Here is a 19,931-nt window from a genome sequence, read left to right as displayed (position 1 = left end):
GGTTTCCCTTGTGTCCAAGTGTCTTTGGTGAGTGTTGTGGTGAGGTTTCTCCACGCACAAGGAGGTTTGAGCTAGCCGGAGCTTCCGGGGACTAATTCACCGACGGATTGAGGGATCATCCACCTTACGGATAGCCATGGAGTATGATCAAGTTATCTCCGAACCATGTAAAGGAACGTGTTAGCTGTTTACATTTCTTTCTTATTTATATTTGTATTCGTATTAGTATTTGTTATTGTATTTCTGCTTGCGCACTAACGAATACCTAGGAAGTGAATGATTTGGGGGCACGTCTATCCAACCCCCTTCTAGCCGGCCACCGATCTCCCAACAAGTGGTATCAGAGCCAGGCCGCTCTCCATCAGACTAACCGCCAAGGAAGCTAAGAAGATGACCGACTTGATTAATCTGCCGAAGTATGAAGGAGGAAGCTTATGGGACATCACCTTTTGGATGGTGAAGATGAAGAACTTCTTCGAGATGGATTGGGACACAATGATGGTGATGGAAGAGTCATTTGAAGTCCCGAAGGATAAGAAAGGGAAGAAGCTCCGACCACGACATTGGACGGAGGAGCAAACCACACGGGCAAAGGCAAATTCAAAGGTAATATCTATTTTGATTGATATTTTGTCTAATGATGTGATAAGTCATGTAGGTAAATACGAGAACGCTCACGAATTGTGGAGCAAAGTGAAGAAAGTTCTTGGAGAAGAACTTTTTCCTACACAAGAAGAGGAAGAGCCCAAGGAGATGTGTTTAATAGCTCAAGAAGAGGAGGTGGAGCAACCGGAAGTTGAGCCATGCTCAACATCAAAGGAGAAGAAGGATGAATAAAGGTCATCCACTAGTATGGATGAGGAGACATCTTCAAAGGTTGAAGAAGAATCCAAGACAAGTGAAGAAGAAGAAGAAGAAATCTTGGAAGAAGTCAACCTAGTAAGCACCTCCACCGAAGTCAAGTCAAAGGACCACATAATATGCTTCGGGTGCAATGAAAGGGGACACTACAAGAGTAGATGTCCTATGGGTAAGAAGAAGGTATCTCCTAAACTCAATTCAATTCATTTTGAATCTAGTTTGAGTCGTAGGAAGAAGAAGGAGAAAAAGCACATAGTGTGCTTCACGTGTGGTGAGCGGGGTCATTACCACACCAAATGCCCAAAGAAGAAAGAGATAAAAAAGTTGGCGCATTTGAAGAAGGAGAAGAAGTGGAGGAAGAATGGAGGCTCATGTCAAGGGGGAGCTCCAAAGGTAAAGGGTAAGGTAAACCCTAGTTTAAATTTGAAGTCAAATTTAAATTCCTCCATGCATGCTAGAAATAATTGTTATTATTTACCCATGCATAATTTTGGCTTTAGATATCATGATAGAAGAAGGGTTAATGCAGATCAAAACCCTAGGAGACCAATTCATGATAACTCTAGAAACGATAGACCTAAGGAGACCCAATGCATTAATCCCAAGAATGAGAGACATATGCCTAGAAAAGTGGGTAGGTCTAGGAATGTCCAAGGTGGACATATCAACTCTAGGTTTAGAAACCTAGAAAGGGAAAATCAAGCTTTGAAGGCAAAGCTTGATAAATTGGAGAAAACCCTAGAAAGATTCAATGTTGGATCTAAGGGTCTAGGTATGGTGTTGGGTAGTCAAAGACCCAACAATGATAGATCGTGTTTGGGATACCGATCTAATGTCTCCAAGGCTAAGGGAAAGTCTTATGCTAGGGTTGTACATGACTATAGCAAGGTGAAGCCAATAAATGGCAAGAGAAAGTCATTTAAAGTTAAGGTTAAATTAACCAAGGACAAGGTGTCCAAGGTTAAGAAGGTTAGTTTTGTAGGCCAAGTGTCACCAGAGATGCATCGATGTGGCCTAGCGATTGTGGATGAGTCACCTAGGGAGGTGGCTAAGGCTAAGGGCTCTAGGGGGAGCTCAAAGAGTCAATTTGGGACCCATGACAAATGGATCTCCGGTGTGTACTACTTGGGAGTCTAGAGGAGCCATGGAGTGTGCCAAATGGTTTGGAGACGGACTTGAGTCTCAAACCTAGGGATTTGGCACACATGGTTTGTGTTTCATGCAAGAAATATGACATTTGGGGTCATATAGCATGATAATTAGTTTTGGATGTATAGATGCCATATAAACCAATGTTAGGGATACATTATGGGTTGGTATGGGTAAATACATCAAGAGGAAGTCAAAACTAGGACTTTAGGTCAAGGTTCAATTGAACCATTTAGCTAGTTTTGGATTTTATGTCAATCTTGGGATTGGTGATAGATACATTTTGTAATGTATTTTTCCCAAGTAAACAAAGGTACAATAGACCTCTCCACAAAATTTGGAGATTTTGGAGGTCTATGGAATTTCTGGTGCATTTCTGAAGTTGACCTGAAAAGGTTGATTTTTACAGAAATAGGGTACCAGTCGACTGGTGCAGATACCAGTCAACTGGTAATAGTATTTTTTCGACCACAGAATGCTTCTGTAAGGTTGTGTCAAAGGGGGTGATCGACTGGTACCAAGGGGCAGTCGACTGATACCAGGCTGGAAGTGTTTTTCAGTGCTGATTTTGACCGTGTCAACTCATTTATATGTATGGGATCCATGGAGGATAAATACATGAGTTTAAGGTCAGTTTGGATGATAAGTTTTCAACAATTGGGATATTGTTGGAGAACTTTTTGGATGTTAGGCAAAGTGGGAGAAGTAAGGTTTAGTTGGGAAAACCTTAAGTGTCTTTGTGTAGGGGGAGCCTTTTGATAGGTTCTTAAATATCCCTGTGGTAAAATCCTAGCTCATTGGGGAGCTTAGGTGTAGGAGGAGCCTTGGGATAGGTTCCAATGCATGTTGCATTTTGTTTCGGCGATGTAAGTCCAAGTATGTAGCCTTGGCAACGTAAGTCCATTCGGCGGTGTAAGTCCAAGTGTGTAGCCTTGGCAATGTAAGTCCATTCGGTAGTGTAAGTCCAAGTGTGTAGCCTTGGCAACGTAAGTCCATTGTTTCTTTTTAGCATGTTTATTTGCAATATGTTTTCCCTAACTTAAACGTATTGCCAAACATCAAAAAGGGGCCCCGAGTCACCCAAAGCCGTAGATCCGTGCAAAGATTCGTAAACAAAACTTTTTGAAAACCTTTTCTTGTACGAGTTTGTAAAACCTTTAGATCTACACTAGATAAGGGTTATACCTTGAGCGTGCCTTTCGCTTTCCCGCTCGTCCAAGGTGCCGATCCTCTAGAAGTATCCACACGGACACGTAGGTGGAGAAAACCTCACACAAAAGTGTGCTAGCACCTTGGTGAGATTCGGCCAAGCAAGGAGGAGAGGGAGAGGGAGAGCTTGAGAGGAAGAAGGAAGAAGATACACCACCCTTGAATGAAAAATGAATTCACCCACATTCACAAAGTGGCCGGCCACTTTCATCTAGAGTAACTCCCCATTAATTGCAATTAATGTGAAGTTAATAAGAAAATGGCTTTGTAACTTCCATGAGGTGGCATCCATGATGATGTGGAATATCATCATTGGTCCACCTAATGCCAACTCACCAATGAGGTGGCAAAAGGTCAAGTCAAAATTGACCTTTGGTCTTCCATCTCTAGTCAAGTCAAACTTGACCCAATCTCTACCATGGTTGATCTAATCCAACCATTTGATTCGAGCCAACTTAATATAATGAATCTAATTCATTAAATTAAATTGATTTAATAAGTCATAATCTAAATTAGACTCATTAAATACATGAATCAACTTGAGTCGAACTCAAGTTAGCCCAATTAGGATTACTCTTAATCCAATTTGATTCATCAAATGAATCTAATCCTCTTGGTTCATCATATGAACCTAATCTCCATCTAATTGTCCTAAGTGTGTGACCCTATAGGTTCTTGTAACGTTGGCAATGCCCTAAACCCATTTAGGAGCATAAGTAATGAGCGATATCTAGCAACACATCATTACTACCCAAGTTACAAGAATGTTGAGATCCGACATCACCTTGTGACTACTAATTGTGACTCCTCACAAAATAATGACAAGTGTCCTTCTATCCAAGACATCTAGATTGATCAATATGAGGCATAGACCGTGTCATCCTCTAATCAATCTAAATCTTGAACTCCAAGTAGACTCACTCGATCAAATGAGCTCAACATCTAATGTTGACTCATTTGGGCATGGCCATGCGCTTAGTGGTCTCACTCTATCAAGAATAGCGATGTCGCTCCCGGTAATCGCCTTTATAGTCCACCCAGTTACGGGTGACGTTTGACGAAACTAAAGTACATAACTCCTTATGTAGGGATCCATGGTGACTTCAGGTCTAAGGACTAATAGTCATACTAATAGCCACATGAGAAAGTATATGACACTCATATAACGATCCATGATACTTTCTCATGGCGGGTCATTCAAGTATACATTCTCTAATGCATACCCATGTGTCAACTATCCATGACTTGTGAGATCAAGTCATCGAGCTGACCTACATGCTAGTCTTATTGTATTAACATTGTCCCTGAATGCTAATACTCGACTAGGAATGATTTAGAGTAGTGTTCCCTATATCATCTCACTATCGATTCAACTAATCGATTGATATAGGTATGAACCTTCTACTCAAGGACGCTATTATACTTAGTCTATTTGACACTAATATAAATAAGTATAATAACCAAACAAATGCCTTTATTAATATACAAGAATATGATATTCATGAGTCCATACAATCATCAAATGATTAGCTCTAGGGCTCTAACTAACATCCCAATGGTCCGTGGGACCATGTGTTTTGGTGTTTGGGCAAAGGGTTTAAGTTAGGTTCACCCTTGTATTTGATATGTGTACTTGAGTAGTGCAGGACTACAGGATACACATGTGACTCAGGTTGATGGCTTCGGGTCCGGTGAAGGATGCCATTGGAGATGAGCAGCGGGCTTGTATGCATCCGAGGGACCGTGGACAAGACAGCAAGGACAAGGACCGAGGGAAGCGACTTCGAGGCATACGCGAAGGATGGCATTGGGAACGAGCCGCGGGCTTGAATGCATCCGAGGGATGAGCCAAAGGGAGTAGGCTTGAAGGCAAGAGGTCAAAGCTGCAAAAAACAGTCAAGTGAGTCGTGAGGGTCCGAGTGCGAGAGAAATGTACTCGAGATGGGAAACCCTAAGTGTAGGGTTGTACCAGTCGACTGGTATTGGGACCAGTCGACTGGTGGTGAGCACAGAGAGCTTCTGTGCTCGAACGGCTAGGCACCAGTCGACTGGTGCAAGGACCAGTCGATTGGTAAAGAGCCGTTGGAGTGCCGTTGGGCTGGTACCAGTCGACTGGTGTAAGGATCAGTTGACTGGTAATGGTAAAATAGCAAGGCTATTTTCTTCCAAGCTCTATAAGAAGGAGTTTGGGATGGCCGGTCAAGGCTACGAAATTAGATTTGGTTAAAGCCTAATTAGTAGTCACTAAGTGCTCAAGGTTTCCCTTGTGTCCAAGTTTCTTTGGTGAATGGTGTGGTGAGGTTTCTCCACCCACAAGGAGGTTTGAGCTAGCCAGAGCTTTCGGGGACTAATCCATCGACGAATTGAGGGATCGTCCACCTTACGGATAGCCGTGGAGTAGGAACAAGTTATCTCCAAACCACGTAAACGAACGTATTAGCGGTTTGCATTTCTTTCTTGTTTATATTTGTATTCGTATTAGAATTTGTTATTGTATTTCCGCTTGCGCACTAACGAATACCTAGGAAGCGAATGATTTGGGGGGCACGTCTATCCAACCCCCCTTCTAGCCGGCCACCGATCTCCCTACATTATTCACTTATTTGAAATAATTTGAGTTTTTTTATTATTAAAGGCTTCATATGCTCCAAATGGGAAAAATTGTTATAATTGATAAGTTTTTTCAAAGGAAGAGAGTAAATGAACTTGATCCAGCTACTTCCGTAACTCCATCAACAAGATCAAATAATAATGATCTTCCATATGAAATTCCTCCTAAAAGATTCAAAAATATAAAAACTAAAGAGGTTGATCTTGATTCTTTAGGGCATGATCCAAGATTAAGTCGACAAATTTGGAAATATCATCCTAACCAACGAAAGGAAATTCGACGAGGTTATTTGAATTTAAATGCATATCAACCTATTATTCGAGAATATCAATTAAATAAAAATATTAAGCACACTTGAAGATTTCAGTCTACTTGGTATGAACAATTTCCCTAGTTGGAGTATTCACCAGTTAAAGATAAACCATATTGCTTTTCGTGTTTTATCTTCAACTAGCCATCAGGATGTTCAAATCAAACTGCAATTATTGTTGATGGATTTGATATTTGGAAGAAAGTTTGAAATGGAAAAGCTTGTGCTTTCCTAAGTCATATAGGGAAACATAATGCATCTTCACCTCATCGCAATGCTAAAAAGGCATATGAGGATTTGATAAACCTAGCACAACATATATCAAGGAGATTCGACAATTTTAATGATGAATAAGTTGCAACTAATCATCTTTGGTTAAAGGCTTACATACATGTGGTGTTGTTGTTTGCACTTCGAGAAATTTCCTTTAGAGGCCATGATGAGAAATCTAGTTCTTCTAATTGTGGTAATTTTCTTTAATTTTTGAATGTGTTAGCCATGTACAATGACGAACTTTCAAAGGTAATTGTGAAAACTCTAAAAAATACAGTATACAAGTCACGATATTCAAAGACAAATACTTCATGTGCTTTCAGTTAGAGTAAAAAATATAATTCATGATGAAATTGGAGTTGCCAAGTATTGCATAATTGTCGATGAAGCCCCAGATGAGTCAAAAAGAGATCAAATGTCTATAGTATTGAGGTTTGTGGATACTAACGGATTCATTCAAGAACATGTTTTTGGGCTTGTTCATGTATCTAATGTTCATGTATTTGATAATGCGGCTTAGACTTTAATTGATGCTATATATTCTGCTTAGGCTTACTATAATTTAAATGCTCAAAATATTAGAGGTCAAGGCTATGATGGTGCTAGTAATATGAGTGGTGAGTTAATGGGTTGCAAGCTTTGATAATAAAAGATTATAAAAGTACTTACTATGTTCATTGTTTTGCTCATCAATTATAATTGGCTTTAATTGCAGCATCAAAAAATGTGACATCTATTCATCAATTTTTTGATAGATTAACTTTTATAGTTAATATTGTTGGTTTTTTATGTAAACATAATGATGAATTGAAAAATACTCATGCAGATGACATTGCACATTTGATTGCTATAAATGAACTTGTGACAGAGCTTGGACTTAATCAGATAGGTATTTTACAATGAGTTGCTGATACACACTTCTCATTTGAGATAGTTGAAAGGCCAAATTAAGATGTTTGGTGCATCATATATGGTATTGCTTAAGGTTATGGATGATGGACTTCTTTCTCAATGAGCAGATGCAACATCTGTTTATAATGAAATGACTTCTTTTGATTTTGTATTCATCTTGCATCTTATGAAAGAGATTATGTGGAACACAAATATCCTTTGTCAGGCTTTATAAAGTAAGTCTCAGGATATTATAAATATAATAGAACTTGTATTATCTATCAAGAATTTACTTCAACCGATGAGGGATAACAACTGGAATAATTTGCTTGCAAAAGTGAAATCCTTTTATGAACTTAGAAATATTGATATTCTTGATTTCAATGCTCTATATACTAGCAGATGAGGTCGAGTTGTGCTCATCAAGACAATTTCATCATTGAACATTATTATTAGGTTGACCTCTTTTATGCCTCTATAGATTCACAGTTGCAAGAAATTAATGGATGCTTAGTGATGATGCTATGGAATTGCTTAGTCTTAGTAATTCCTTAAATCCTTAAAATGTGATGGAGTCTTTCAGAGTTATGGATATATGTAAATTAATTGAAAATTTTCATTCCCAATATTTTACAAGAGATATAAAAGAGCAATTGGAGATGCAATTGAAGTATTATGAGTATATTGTAGTCAAAGGACCTGACTACAAAAAATTTTCAACCATTTCAGAATTATATCAATGGTTAGTGAAGACTAACAAATCTGTTCAACCTCATTGTTAGAGTGATTGTACTTGTGCTTACTCTTCCGATTTCTACTGCTACTAAAGAATGATCATTTTTTGCTATGAATATCGTGAAAATAAGATTTCGGAGCAAAATAGAGGATGTTTTTCTCTCAGATGTGTTAATAGCATATATTGAGAGAGAAATTGTTAGAAACATAAGCATAGAAGCTATCATTGAAGACTTCGAAAATTTAAAAGAATGTCAAATTTCTTTTAATTAGAGAATTTTATTTGATACTTAATTGGTTGGTGTGACACTTTATTTTTTTCTTGGAAATCAATTTCATAGTTCCTATTTAATTCATGTGTATCTGTGATTGGTTTTTATTGTAGGAAAGAGTTCTTCCTGCTCTTAAGAATTCTAGAATTTTCCAATCTGTAGTTTGATCAAGGAGAAGATACAAACTTTTTTTTTATTAACAATCTGTTTTCATATTCAGATCCTAGATTTTCCTTTTTTTCCCCCTTTCCATTATACGCAATGGAAGATAGATTGCAGAGAACTTGCAGTTGGTACTTGCATGTTTGTGAGTTTGATGAACAAGAGAAACATTTCATGCCATATGTCATGCGAGACAAGTTTCTTTCTTGATCTTTCAATTATTTTGAGAGCATTCAGGTTGAACAATGTCAGTTTGTTATAAACCATTGAAAGGTGTAAGAATCTGAGCATATCAAATTCTGTCTTCAACATTTGTTCAAGAAAGCTTTCTAGTTAGACTTCTAATGGAAAGACTGAATATGAGAAGTTATGCTTGTTGGCCAATGTTAGAGGAAGTGGAATTCCTTGTACTTTTAAAACTATTGGATGGAAAACTAGTTATTTTAATGTTAGTTAGTTCCTATAACAAATTGTCAGAGTTAACTTGTTCCAGGCACATTGAATATAATGTTTGAATGAGAATATATTGATGCTAGAAACCTTTGAACAATCATTATCTCTGTCAGCACAAGGGGAATTACTAGAAAATATACATTTTTTTTGCATAAACAACTGATGGTGTTTGAACATTGTGAAATTTTATTGCATGGAGTATTCCTTAGGTACTATTCTATAGCAATGAAACTGGGTGATCCTCATTTGTGGGCCAAAAGGAGGCAGATTGGCATATCAATAGGGAAAGTGGAAGGTCTGGAGGATTTGGTTTTGTGACTTTTAGATCCAGAAGCTTCAGCTGCTATTAGTAGTATTTTCTTCGGCAATTTACCAAAAGGCGCACTTAGATTTATGAATTGACCAAAAGGCATACTATACTCTGATATTTACCAAATAACGTACTTAATTTTCTATTCTTTCCGTTCTACCTCTCAATCATTTGTCAATCTCTTTTCTCTTTTTCATGCATGCAATTTTTTTTCTCTTCCCTTTCTGCAATGCACGCATCCTCTCTTCTCTTTCCTCCCATCGTCTCTTTCCTTACTCTTTAGGAGATATGCATGCATGCAAAGCATAATATGAGCCTGATATGATTTCATATCAGACCCACGGGATTAGAGTTTAACGTATCTTTTTTATAACATTTTAACACCTTTGGAGAAGTCAAAATATGTGATGGACAGTACCATTGGATTCCTTGCAGTCTTAGAAATCTACAGGACCTAAAATGAGTCCAATCCGAGATCTCTAGGTCCATCGATGGGTTAGATACAAAAATGGAACAACGTATATTGTCATATGTCAATAGTCAATAGTCAATAGAACATGAATAGCTTGACATGCATCATAAGAAATAGAAGGGAAGGGTATAAAAGATACTTATATGTTTTCAATACTCACCCTTAATAAAAAAGATACTTACATATTTTTGTGCAACCCAATCATTCTTCCATTGTCCTCCTTTGTGAAAGAATTTCTCGAAGGTGTCGATCACACTCAGAATCTCTCTCATCATAGGATCAATCTTAAGAAATGAAACAATTTATTATCATATAAATTGTCATAAGAAATTTTATTTTCAAATAAAACTTACAACTTTGCGATAATGTTGAACCAAAGTCTTCGATCCATGACCGCATTCAAGATATGTTTTCAAATGGTATTTATTTTGCTTTATAATTTAAAAAAAATTAGCTCATTTTTAATATATTGATTTATGATTTATTAAAATTTAAAATAAATTTTAATTTCGTTTAAAAAAGATCGATCTTTAAAATCCTTATTTTTACAGTGAGCTCTTTGGACAAGGTCCAACCTCTTCACAAGTGAGTTCAGACCTCACGACCTCACTATAACAAATTGAGTGAGGGCTTTTCAGAGATGGGGTTGGAGCGAGGTCTTTTCTCATATCTGAAAAATTTTTATTCCCAGATTTTTTTTTAGCGACACTTAATGTCTTTACGTCGCCAAATTACCACAATTTGAGGTAGAACAAATTTCCACTACTATTAGCGACATGGAGTCGTGTGCACATCACCGAATGCCTTCTTTTGGCGACGCATATTAATGCATCGCTAAATGATACAAAATAAATATGGAAAAATTCCCTCCTAATGTTTCTATCTTTTAGCGATGTGAAACGCTCCAAGCGTCGCCAAAAGTCACATTTTCCGACGTTGACTGTGTTGTGCGTTACTCGGTTTTTATCAAAAATCAGTTTGGTTTATGATCCGGTGATGATGAGGGGCCCCATCTCGCTGCCACGGTGGAGGTCAAAGGAGGTCAAAGCCATGGAGGTCAACGCTTATCGGGCATCGGTCGGTCGGGCGAAGCATGCCCCGACCAGGGAGAAGCATTCAAACACGGTGCTCAAGGGACGATGTGCAGAAGTCGAGCCGAGAGGCTACAGCGCTTGGCCAGACAGCAAGACTTGACACCGACAAATTTCAACTTTGGTCGAGCGGCTACCCTGCTCGGCCTAGCAGCAGATTCGCATCAGCCGAGCAAGTAGATAGTGAACTTCCCACCGAGCAGCTATCTCGCTTGACCCAGCAATAGAGCATGTGGACAGTGGGTTGCCAGCCGAACGACTATCCCGCTTGGCCTGACAACGGACAATACTTGGACAGTGGACTTCCAGCCGAGTGGCTATCCCGCTCGGCACGATAGCAGACAACACATAGATAGCAGAATTCTGGCCGAGCGACTATTCTGCTTGGCCAAGAATAGACACAGTAGGATATCTTTTGACATCCTTTTGGGAGCTAGTGTCGCTGACAGGTGGCATGGTTTGATAGAGGATCGTACGACGGAAGCTTCTATTGTCATTTCAGAGATATGCTTGGCCTGTTAAGGTACTATGTCAATGACACTTTACTGACACGTCTTTTCAAGGAAAGCTTTAAGATGTGTGCTCATCTTGGGAAGCATGCACACGTGCTTCCGAAGCTCTATATAAAGGGGGTTCTAAGCATCAGTAGAGGTATGTGTTACATATGATATTTACTGTTGCGCTACAGTTCTCGTTGCTTCTTCTTCCTCTTGGTTTGCCGGAGACTAACTTGAGTGTCGGAGGGCCATCGCCGAGGATTCCTTCCCTGGCTCGGCACTGATGCTGCTTATGTTGTAGGTCGGAGCGACGTCCACCGGAGGTCAACAGAGCGCCACATCCCCAGCATCCATCTCATTGACTTTCAGATAGGATCATATTTGGCGTCGTTGGTGGGAACGTCACCTGCATCCGAGCTGACAAGATGGAAGACGCTGGATGACTAACCACCGTGACACTCACTTAGGAGGAGCTAGAGATACTCGTGCAAGAACGAGCAGCGAAAATGATCGAGAAATAATAACAATAGGCGTTAGCCGATCGACTGGCGCCGCAGCCTACAACATCGGTGGCCGACAGGTGAGCAGGGTAATAAGATCGAGCGTAGCAACTCTCCGTATGGGGGCAGAACCGATGGTCGACCGACACTCAAGGGGAAGCGCTGCCCGTGCCGATCCCCTTCCATCGAGCTCTATTCCAAACCCCCTCGGAAATAGCCCAAGCGCTTCAGGAGCGAGGATCGTCTTTAGACGATGCTCCCATTTGGGACACACGTGAAGGTAAAGCACCCTGAAGTAACACATCTCGCAAACGGATTAACAGGCAGTTCTCAAAGGGGATCTTACAAGACCCTCTGCCCCGACACTACACCCCTTTGGTGATCGGGACGTACAACAGGTCGACTGATCCAAATGATCATCTGAATCGGTTCGACAATGAAGCTACGCTGCACCAGTACACGGGACAGAGTGAAGTGCAGAGTCTTCCTCATGACTCTCTCCAGATCGGTGCGGCGCTAGTTTCGAAAGCTACCGGATGGCTCGATACTAAGCTTCAAGAATTTCAGAGCCGCGTTCCAACATCACTTCGCCAACAGTCGACGCTACCAAAACACAAGTGTCAGCCTCTTCGCGCTGAAGCAAGCACCCAAGGACGAGCTCCGAGCCTACATTCATCATTTCAATCAAGTGACCATGGGCATCCCCTCGATCTCGTCCGAGACCATGATGAATGCCTTCACCCAGGGGCTCACCGAGGGAAATTTCTTCTGATCACTCATTAGGAAGCCGCCCAGGGACTTCAACCACATGCTCAAGAATGCCAACGAATACATGAATGTAGAAGAAGCCCAGGTGGTCATAAGAAAGGAGACATCGACTGAACATTCGGTGCCGACCGAGCGCCTACCATCAAGCATCCATCAACCACCCAAAGGGCTGAGGGCTGAAGGAGCATGACCGCACCAGGAGACCAGGGCACATGCCGTGCAGCATGTGGCATCCGGTCGGCCTAAGGCGTCAAAGGGGAAGGTATGGATGCTTATGTTTTATTCATTCCACCAGTCGATGACGCATAACACACAGGACTCTCGAGGACTAACACCGATTGTCAATCGACCACTACAACAAAAACCCTCATAGACATCGGTTTTCCACCAGTGTCTATTACATTTTCGACCGATGTCTATGAAGGCGATGTAAAAGGTCTGCCATTTTAGACATCGGGTTAAAACCGGTGTAGTATGACTTAACGACATCGGGTGTAAAACCGATGTAATATTATATGTTAATAACACCAGTTTTGGCAGCGGTATACAACCGATGTAATATTAGTTAATGACACCGGTTTTACAGCGGTGGAAAATCGATGTAATATCAGTATTGTTTAACGACACAAATTCGATTTCCGAAACAGTGAAAAACTGACAGTATCCAAGAAAATACACAAATATTCACAAATTACACAAATATTCTTCTTCCAACAGTATCCATAAAATACACAAATATTCATAAATTACATAAATATTCTTCTTACAATAGTATCCATAAAATACACAAATATTCACAAATTACATAAATATTCTTCTTACAACAATATCCATAAAATATACAAATATTCTTTTTACATCAAAAGCTAATAGATATTGTACACATCAAGGTAGAACATTGTGAGTCAAAAATCAAGCTGAGGCTACATTAAATTATACGAATCAGAATCTGTTCAACTTGCTATACTGCTCCATTCTTCTTGCACCTTTCATTTCCCTAATCTCACCACTTTTCACCTTCAAATGCCTAGTTTTCTGAGTTAAAACATCCACTGTTCTAATCTGTCAAACAAAAGTATCATTTGGTCTACTTAACTACAGCAAAGAACAAAAATAGAAGAAATAAACATGCTGTAGAAGTCCTAGAATATCACCATCAGAAAGAAAAAATCACACTTGGTGGACATAAAACCTCAAACATATCCAGCAAACTACCTCTTGCAGTTTCCCTTTTGACATTTTCCAGCCCACCAATATCATCCCAGCTGACATTTGGTACTTCAACAACCTGATCAAAACCCAACAAACTATCAGCATATCTCAAGGTAAAATAGAAGTGGTTTTTAGGCCATTCATTAACATATGACAGTAAACACAAGTTACCAACCAGGCACATGAGGCTATAGAATTTCTTGAGTTGAAAAAGGTAAGTTTAATTTAGAAAGAACACCAATGTCAAATTTCTCATTTTCAATTCTTGCAGTGACAATTTATTTTAAAAATTCATGTAGATAATCATATTTAGAAGGAAAAAAACTAACTGAAAATGATTACAATTACCAAAGCAAAGACTTACAGTTTCACGGAGGGCAGATGGGTTACTAGATCCCAAAGCAGTCTTAAAGTGTTCATTTGTAACAGACATAGAATTCATAATCTCAGCATCAATTGATTCATCTTCTAGATCAATTATGTCCATCTTTTCACGGATACACTGGAGAGCAGCTTCAGTGCATAAAGCAACAAGGTCAGCCCCAACATAGCCATGAGTATCCTTAGCAATCCTTTCCAAATCAACCTGCATTGAATAAATCAAATTTCATAACTTGGACATTCACTGCAAGATCTATTAACAAGGTAACAACAATTGGTAATGTTCACATACATCATCAGATAGCTTCATGTTCTTAGTATGGATGCGAAGAACCTCCAATCGGCCAACCTCATCAGGAACACCAATGTCAAGTTCTCTGTCAAACCTACCGAATCGTCTAAGAGCTGGATCGATAGTGTTTGGCATGTTCCTAGCCCCAATGACAATTACATGCGCACGAGACTTCAACCCATCCATCAAGGTCAACAGTTGAGACACTATGCGCCTTTCAACTTCCCCATGAGTGTTCTCTCTCTTAGGAGCAATGGAATCAATCTCATCAATGAAGATAATTGAGGGTGCATTTTTCTCTGCTTCCTCAAAAGCCTTCCTCAAATTACTCTCACTCTCACCGGCTAGCTTTGACATGATCTCTAGACCATTGATGCAAAAGAAAAAAGCTCCTATCTCATTTGCGACTCCTCTAGCTATTAATGTCTTACTTGAACCAGGTGGACCATACAACAAAATACCTTTTGGCGGCTTGACACCAATAGATTTAAATAGTTGAGGATGTCTTAGAGGAAGCTCTACTAGCTCCCTTATCTGAGCCATTTGTTTCCTAACTTCTCCAACATCATCATAACCTACCTCATCAAGCCTATCCTCGTCTTCCCTTTTCACCGGCTCCCCCTCACAGAAAATCTCTGTATCAGGAGCAACAATGCAGTACTCTACAGGATCAGTTTCTATAACCTTAAACTCAACACTCCTCATCCCACCCCTGACAAGGAAAAGATTCCCTTTTCTAACAGGACGATATGCTTCCAAAAAATAAGCTGTAAAAATGTTAAATTTTAAGTCAAAAGAACTAGAAAAAGTAACAAAGAAAACAAATCACGAGTATCAGACAATTCCAGCCTCAATAAGTCTTGTTATAACAAGCTAGAATAAATTTTCATGTGGTTCCAGTAAATCAAAACCCTAACATAGAGTTGAAATGCACTGGTATGCATAAATTCATGAGATTACTTATGGAAGAAACAATTAGGAACTGATCAAGACTGAACCAAACCAGATAGATGTAGCTAACATAAACCAAATGAGTGAAACCAGTCACTCATGCATAAACGAGACATGGAACTAGCATATGTTGAATCAAATTACAGGAACTATGATCCACTCCAATTAGAACCATCAATGTGAGCTCATGAAACATTGAATATTTACAAGAGAAGAATACTACTACAACATTTCAGCATTTACAAGTAGAAAAGTGATTATTAAGAACATTTATAATCATAATAGATACATGAATCAAATAATTTATAGATGAAATAAAAAAAAAAGATAAGAGCATAACTGATTGTCAGAAATCTTCAAGCAATGACAGGTAGCTTGATTAGTTAGATTACAAAACCCAAACAACTATATAATAAATCCATATTTGATCAAACCAGTAACTTAAATCAATAAATGAAAATGTAGTGGTTGACTAACAAAGGTTAAATAAGGGACCAGTCTGTGTAAATACTTTGCACGCATGCTAGAGAAATCAATCATTATAGTTATTGTTATTTAAAAACCAGCTGCACTTCATTAGTACTTAAATATTTTTTTTATTTACTCAAGAATTTAGTTTACTACATCATATATCCAGTATTAAGGGAAATTAAGAGTAGAACATTTTTCTATAGAGAGAACACAATGCAGGCTCTATATGCTCCTGCTACATCTTATTCGAAAAGTTAAGTTGCTCCAAGGTTCTTGTAGTGATCCGAACATGGACTCTTAGCAAACTCTTCAATCACCTGATAATTGAAAAGAATCAAAAAATTTGTTACCTTCGATTAGTGATCATGTTGATAGTTTTTCAAGTAGCACAAGTAAACAAGGCATGCTTACTTCAATGCTTGCAATAAGGATCTTCAGTAGTTCACAAGGTATCAGAAAGTTGAATTTGCAGTTACAAATGAAGTAAAAGAATCATATTCAGCTGTCAAAAGATAACTAGGTCCATGCTCTTAGAGAGAACCATACAAAACAAAATGAAAGGTTTCGAACATAAAAAAATAAAAAAAAAAAATGTTAGCCATGCCAAGACTGAGATCACTCATCTATCTATCATTTTAACCCAATAAATTAGCTACTTTGGTTTTGCAAAGTCTCCCAATTGTGTAGGAACCTCAGTAGCTTTTATCCCAAGTTTAGAGAAGAATAATAATGAGGAAAATCAATTTCTGTATTTACAATACTATTTTGATGTTAAATGACACAGATGTAAGTAATAATGCAATAAAAAGGAGAAAAGAAATACCTTAAAGGCAAGGTACTGATCTGTCTTGTTAATTAGCTCAAGGGAACACGAGCTCTGCTTCTTCAACTCAACTGCTCGATCCACAAACAGCAAAAAAATTGTTAGAAAACTAACTGAATTCCTTGTGATCAAACAGTCCACCCAAGAAGCCAAACAAAACAATCCACAACCATCATGCATGATCATAAAAAAAGGGAAATGTAGGACTTAGACTGTTTTGAAGACCAAATGCGAACCATTAAGCAAGTTTAAGATCGTACACGACTCCAACCTCACACCGTCCAGAAAGAAAGCAAACCACGAAAAACACATAAAACATGGATCGATTGATTGAGGAGGAGAAAAGGGAAATATAGACTTACAGACGAACTTGAGCTCCTTAGGCTCAATTTCCAGTAACCCTCCTCTCATTTCTCTTCGACTCTGTTTGCGATTTGTTGCCTCCTCCTAACAAATTGAAAGTGTAGAACTCGAAGATCAGTACAACGATGGTATCTCAGAAAGGAAAGGTTCAATTTTGGTGGAGTGCAGATTTTGTAGACCCAGGAGATTGATATAATCGGAGTTCGAAGGTGGTCTTGCAGACAACCACTAAAAGGAAGGAACCAAACCAATCTACGAGCGTAGATTTGCAAAGAAAACAAATCGATCGTGTAAACCCTACACATATCAACCGATCCACTCAAATCTCCCAGCGACGACCACAATAGTGAAAAGGCAAACAAAACCAACATCAAATCAAAGAACTGCAACAGGTAAGAGTGTAGATGTGAGGAGGGGATTAGGGTTTTCACATTTTCACAGGGCCTCAATCTTCACCCTCAATCTTCCCAGGCGGTGAAAAGGGCCTCAAAGACTTCATCCAGTGGAACCCCTCTCCTTCCGAGGCAAAGGCAAGGGCGGGCGGCGAGGAGAGCATCACGGTGTTGCTAGCGCGGGCGAAGCCGAAGCTCCTCAAGCTTCCCCTTTTCCTGCCCGGGATGATCGTGATTGTGAAGAACCCCAAGAACCCTTTCCACATGTACAGTGGAATCGTGCAGAGGGTCACCGATGGGAAGGCCGGTGTGCTCTTCGAAGGGGGGAATTGCATCTATCATTTATGCTGCGGTTTTGCTTAGGACCGAAGCAGGTGGTTTTGATCCTGATTGGGAGAGGCAGGTATGCTAGAAGGAGAAGAGGGAGATGAGGGGCTGAGAGAGATGGTCGGAGGAAAGTGGTGGTGCCGTAGCGACGATATAGGTTTAGGGCTAAGTATGGGTGGACGGCGCGATATAGGTTTAGGTTTGGAGGGAAGAGTGAAGTATTGCAAATTTCGGCTAAGTATGGGTGGAAAAATTAAATTATTTTATTTTATCATAGACATCGGATTGTAAAAACCGCTGTTAAAATCGGTGTCTATTAACGAAAAAAAGGCGCTCATACACATTGCCTAAAAAACCGATGTCTATGAGCGAAAATCTGCTCTCATAGACACTGATTTTTGGAAAAATCGGTGTAAAATACTCAAAGACATCGGTTTTTGCTTAAAACCGTTGTTGTTCCACCGATGTCTATGAGGGTTTTTGTTGTAGTGGACCGACCCCAAGAGGATACTGTCGTTGATCTCCTACTCTCGATCGGCGTTAAAGGCATCGATCGATCGAGCGACGAGAGGAGGAAAGAAAGGAGCCCAAGTGCCATCACCATCAACGAAGGGAAGACACCGATCCCTCTAGGATCCTGGCTGAGAGAAATAGGCCATCCGCTAAGGAAGAAGAAAATAGGGACAACACTTCCCGAGGAGAGATAGGCATGATTGCCGGAGGGCCGACCGGCGATGACTCCAACCGAGCCAGGAATTCACATGCTTGGCGGCTAGAGATCCACATTGTAGGATACAGCAAGGAGAAGGTTGACGACCCCTAGATAAGCTTCGGCCCTAGAGACTTGGAGGGAGTAGAGATCCCTCATGATGATGCTCTGATCATCTGAGAGGTGATCGCCAACTACACCATTCACCGAACCTTCGTTGACATGGGGAGTTTGGTGAACATCATTTTCAAGAAGACGTTCGATCAGCTGCAGATTGATCGTAGCGAGCTGCTACCCATGGCAACCCTGCTTTATGAATTCACAAACAATGAAGTATTACCGATCGGCTAAGCAAGGTTGGCCATCTCACTGGGAGAAGAGTCGTTGAGGAGGACCCGGACCACCAACTTCATAGTGGTGGATGCATCATCGGCCTACAACGTCATCTTAGGCCGACCGACCCTCAACGAGTTCCGGGTAGTGGTATCGACTTACTGCCAAAAGATAAAATTCCCAGTGAATGATCAGGTGGGCGAGGTCAAAGGTGACGAACTGGCCACTCGACACTGCTACGTGAAGATGGTCAAGGTCGAGGCAAAGGCCACTCAGAAGACTCCACGGTTAGAGGTAAATGCTATCACTGAGAATCCTCCTACTCTGGTATACGAGGAAAAGGAGGAGGTCTAGATCCACCCAAGCCGGTCAGAAGCCACAACCTTCGTTGCCGCCGACCTGGAGGAGGAGAAGAAGGCAGAGCTGATTGCTTGCCTCAAACATAATCATGATGTGTTCGCCTGGTCAACACATGAGCTGCCCGACATCTCCCCGAGCGTTGCTTAGCACAAGCTTCATGTCTGACCGGACGCTTGGCCGATCAAGCAAAGGAAAAAGGATTTCAACACGGAGCAGAACGTGATTATCTAGGCGGTGATAGAAAAGCTACTGGAGGTCTGCTATATTAGGGAAGTCCAATTCCTGATCTGGCTAGCTAATATTGTGCTAGTCTCCATGCCGGACAACAAATGGTAGGTCTGCATAGACTTCTGTGATTCAACTAAAGCGTGCCCGAAGGACTTCTATCCATTGCCCAGAATAGACCAAACGGTGGACTCAATGGCGAGCTGCGAGCTAATCTGCATGCTTGACGCATGTCAGGGCTACCACCAAGTGTCGCTCGCTCGGGAAGACCAAGAGAAGGTCAGCTTCATTACGGCCGACGGGACATATTGCTGCAATGTTATGCCATTGGGACTGAAGAATATCGGAGCCACCTACCAAAGGTTGATGAACAAAGTGTTCCGACAATATATTAGCCATAATATGGAGGTATACGTTGATGGCATACTAATTAAATCCCTCCGAACTGCTAACCTATGCACAGATATTGATGAGACTTGCCGGACGCAGAGGATATATGGAATAAAGCTGAACCCAAGTAAGTGTCTG

At 40.3% G+C, this 19,931-nt stretch overlaps 1 protein-coding gene across 1 annotated transcript in view; it reads right to left on the bottom strand.

Annotated features, from left to right (window-relative positions):
• The window catches only part of LOC122033796 (cell division cycle protein 48 homolog), a gene marked incomplete at its 5' end in the record, with an annotated part of 29,646 nt that extends 14,423 nt beyond the window's left edge, over positions 1-15,223 (bottom strand). Inside the window, 3 exons of the mRNA XM_042592956.1 lie at positions 13,780-13,852; positions 14,141-14,362; positions 14,450-15,223. Coding sequence (XP_042448890.1) covers positions 13,780-13,852; positions 14,141-14,362; positions 14,450-15,223 — 1,069 coding nt within the window. The remainder of the gene's footprint in view (positions 1-13,779; positions 13,853-14,140; positions 14,363-14,449) is intronic.
• Positions 15,224-19,931: the final 4,708 nt, after the last annotated feature.

The sequence above is a fragment of the Zingiber officinale genome, chromosome 11B (assembly GCF_018446385.1).
Source record: "Zingiber officinale cultivar Zhangliang chromosome 11B, Zo_v1.1, whole genome shotgun sequence".
In the NCBI taxonomy this organism is placed as follows: domain Eukaryota; kingdom Viridiplantae; phylum Streptophyta; class Magnoliopsida; order Zingiberales; family Zingiberaceae; genus Zingiber; species Zingiber officinale.
The sequence above is the reverse complement of the archived record's forward strand: the minus strand, read 5'-3'. Positions and strand labels throughout refer to the sequence as shown.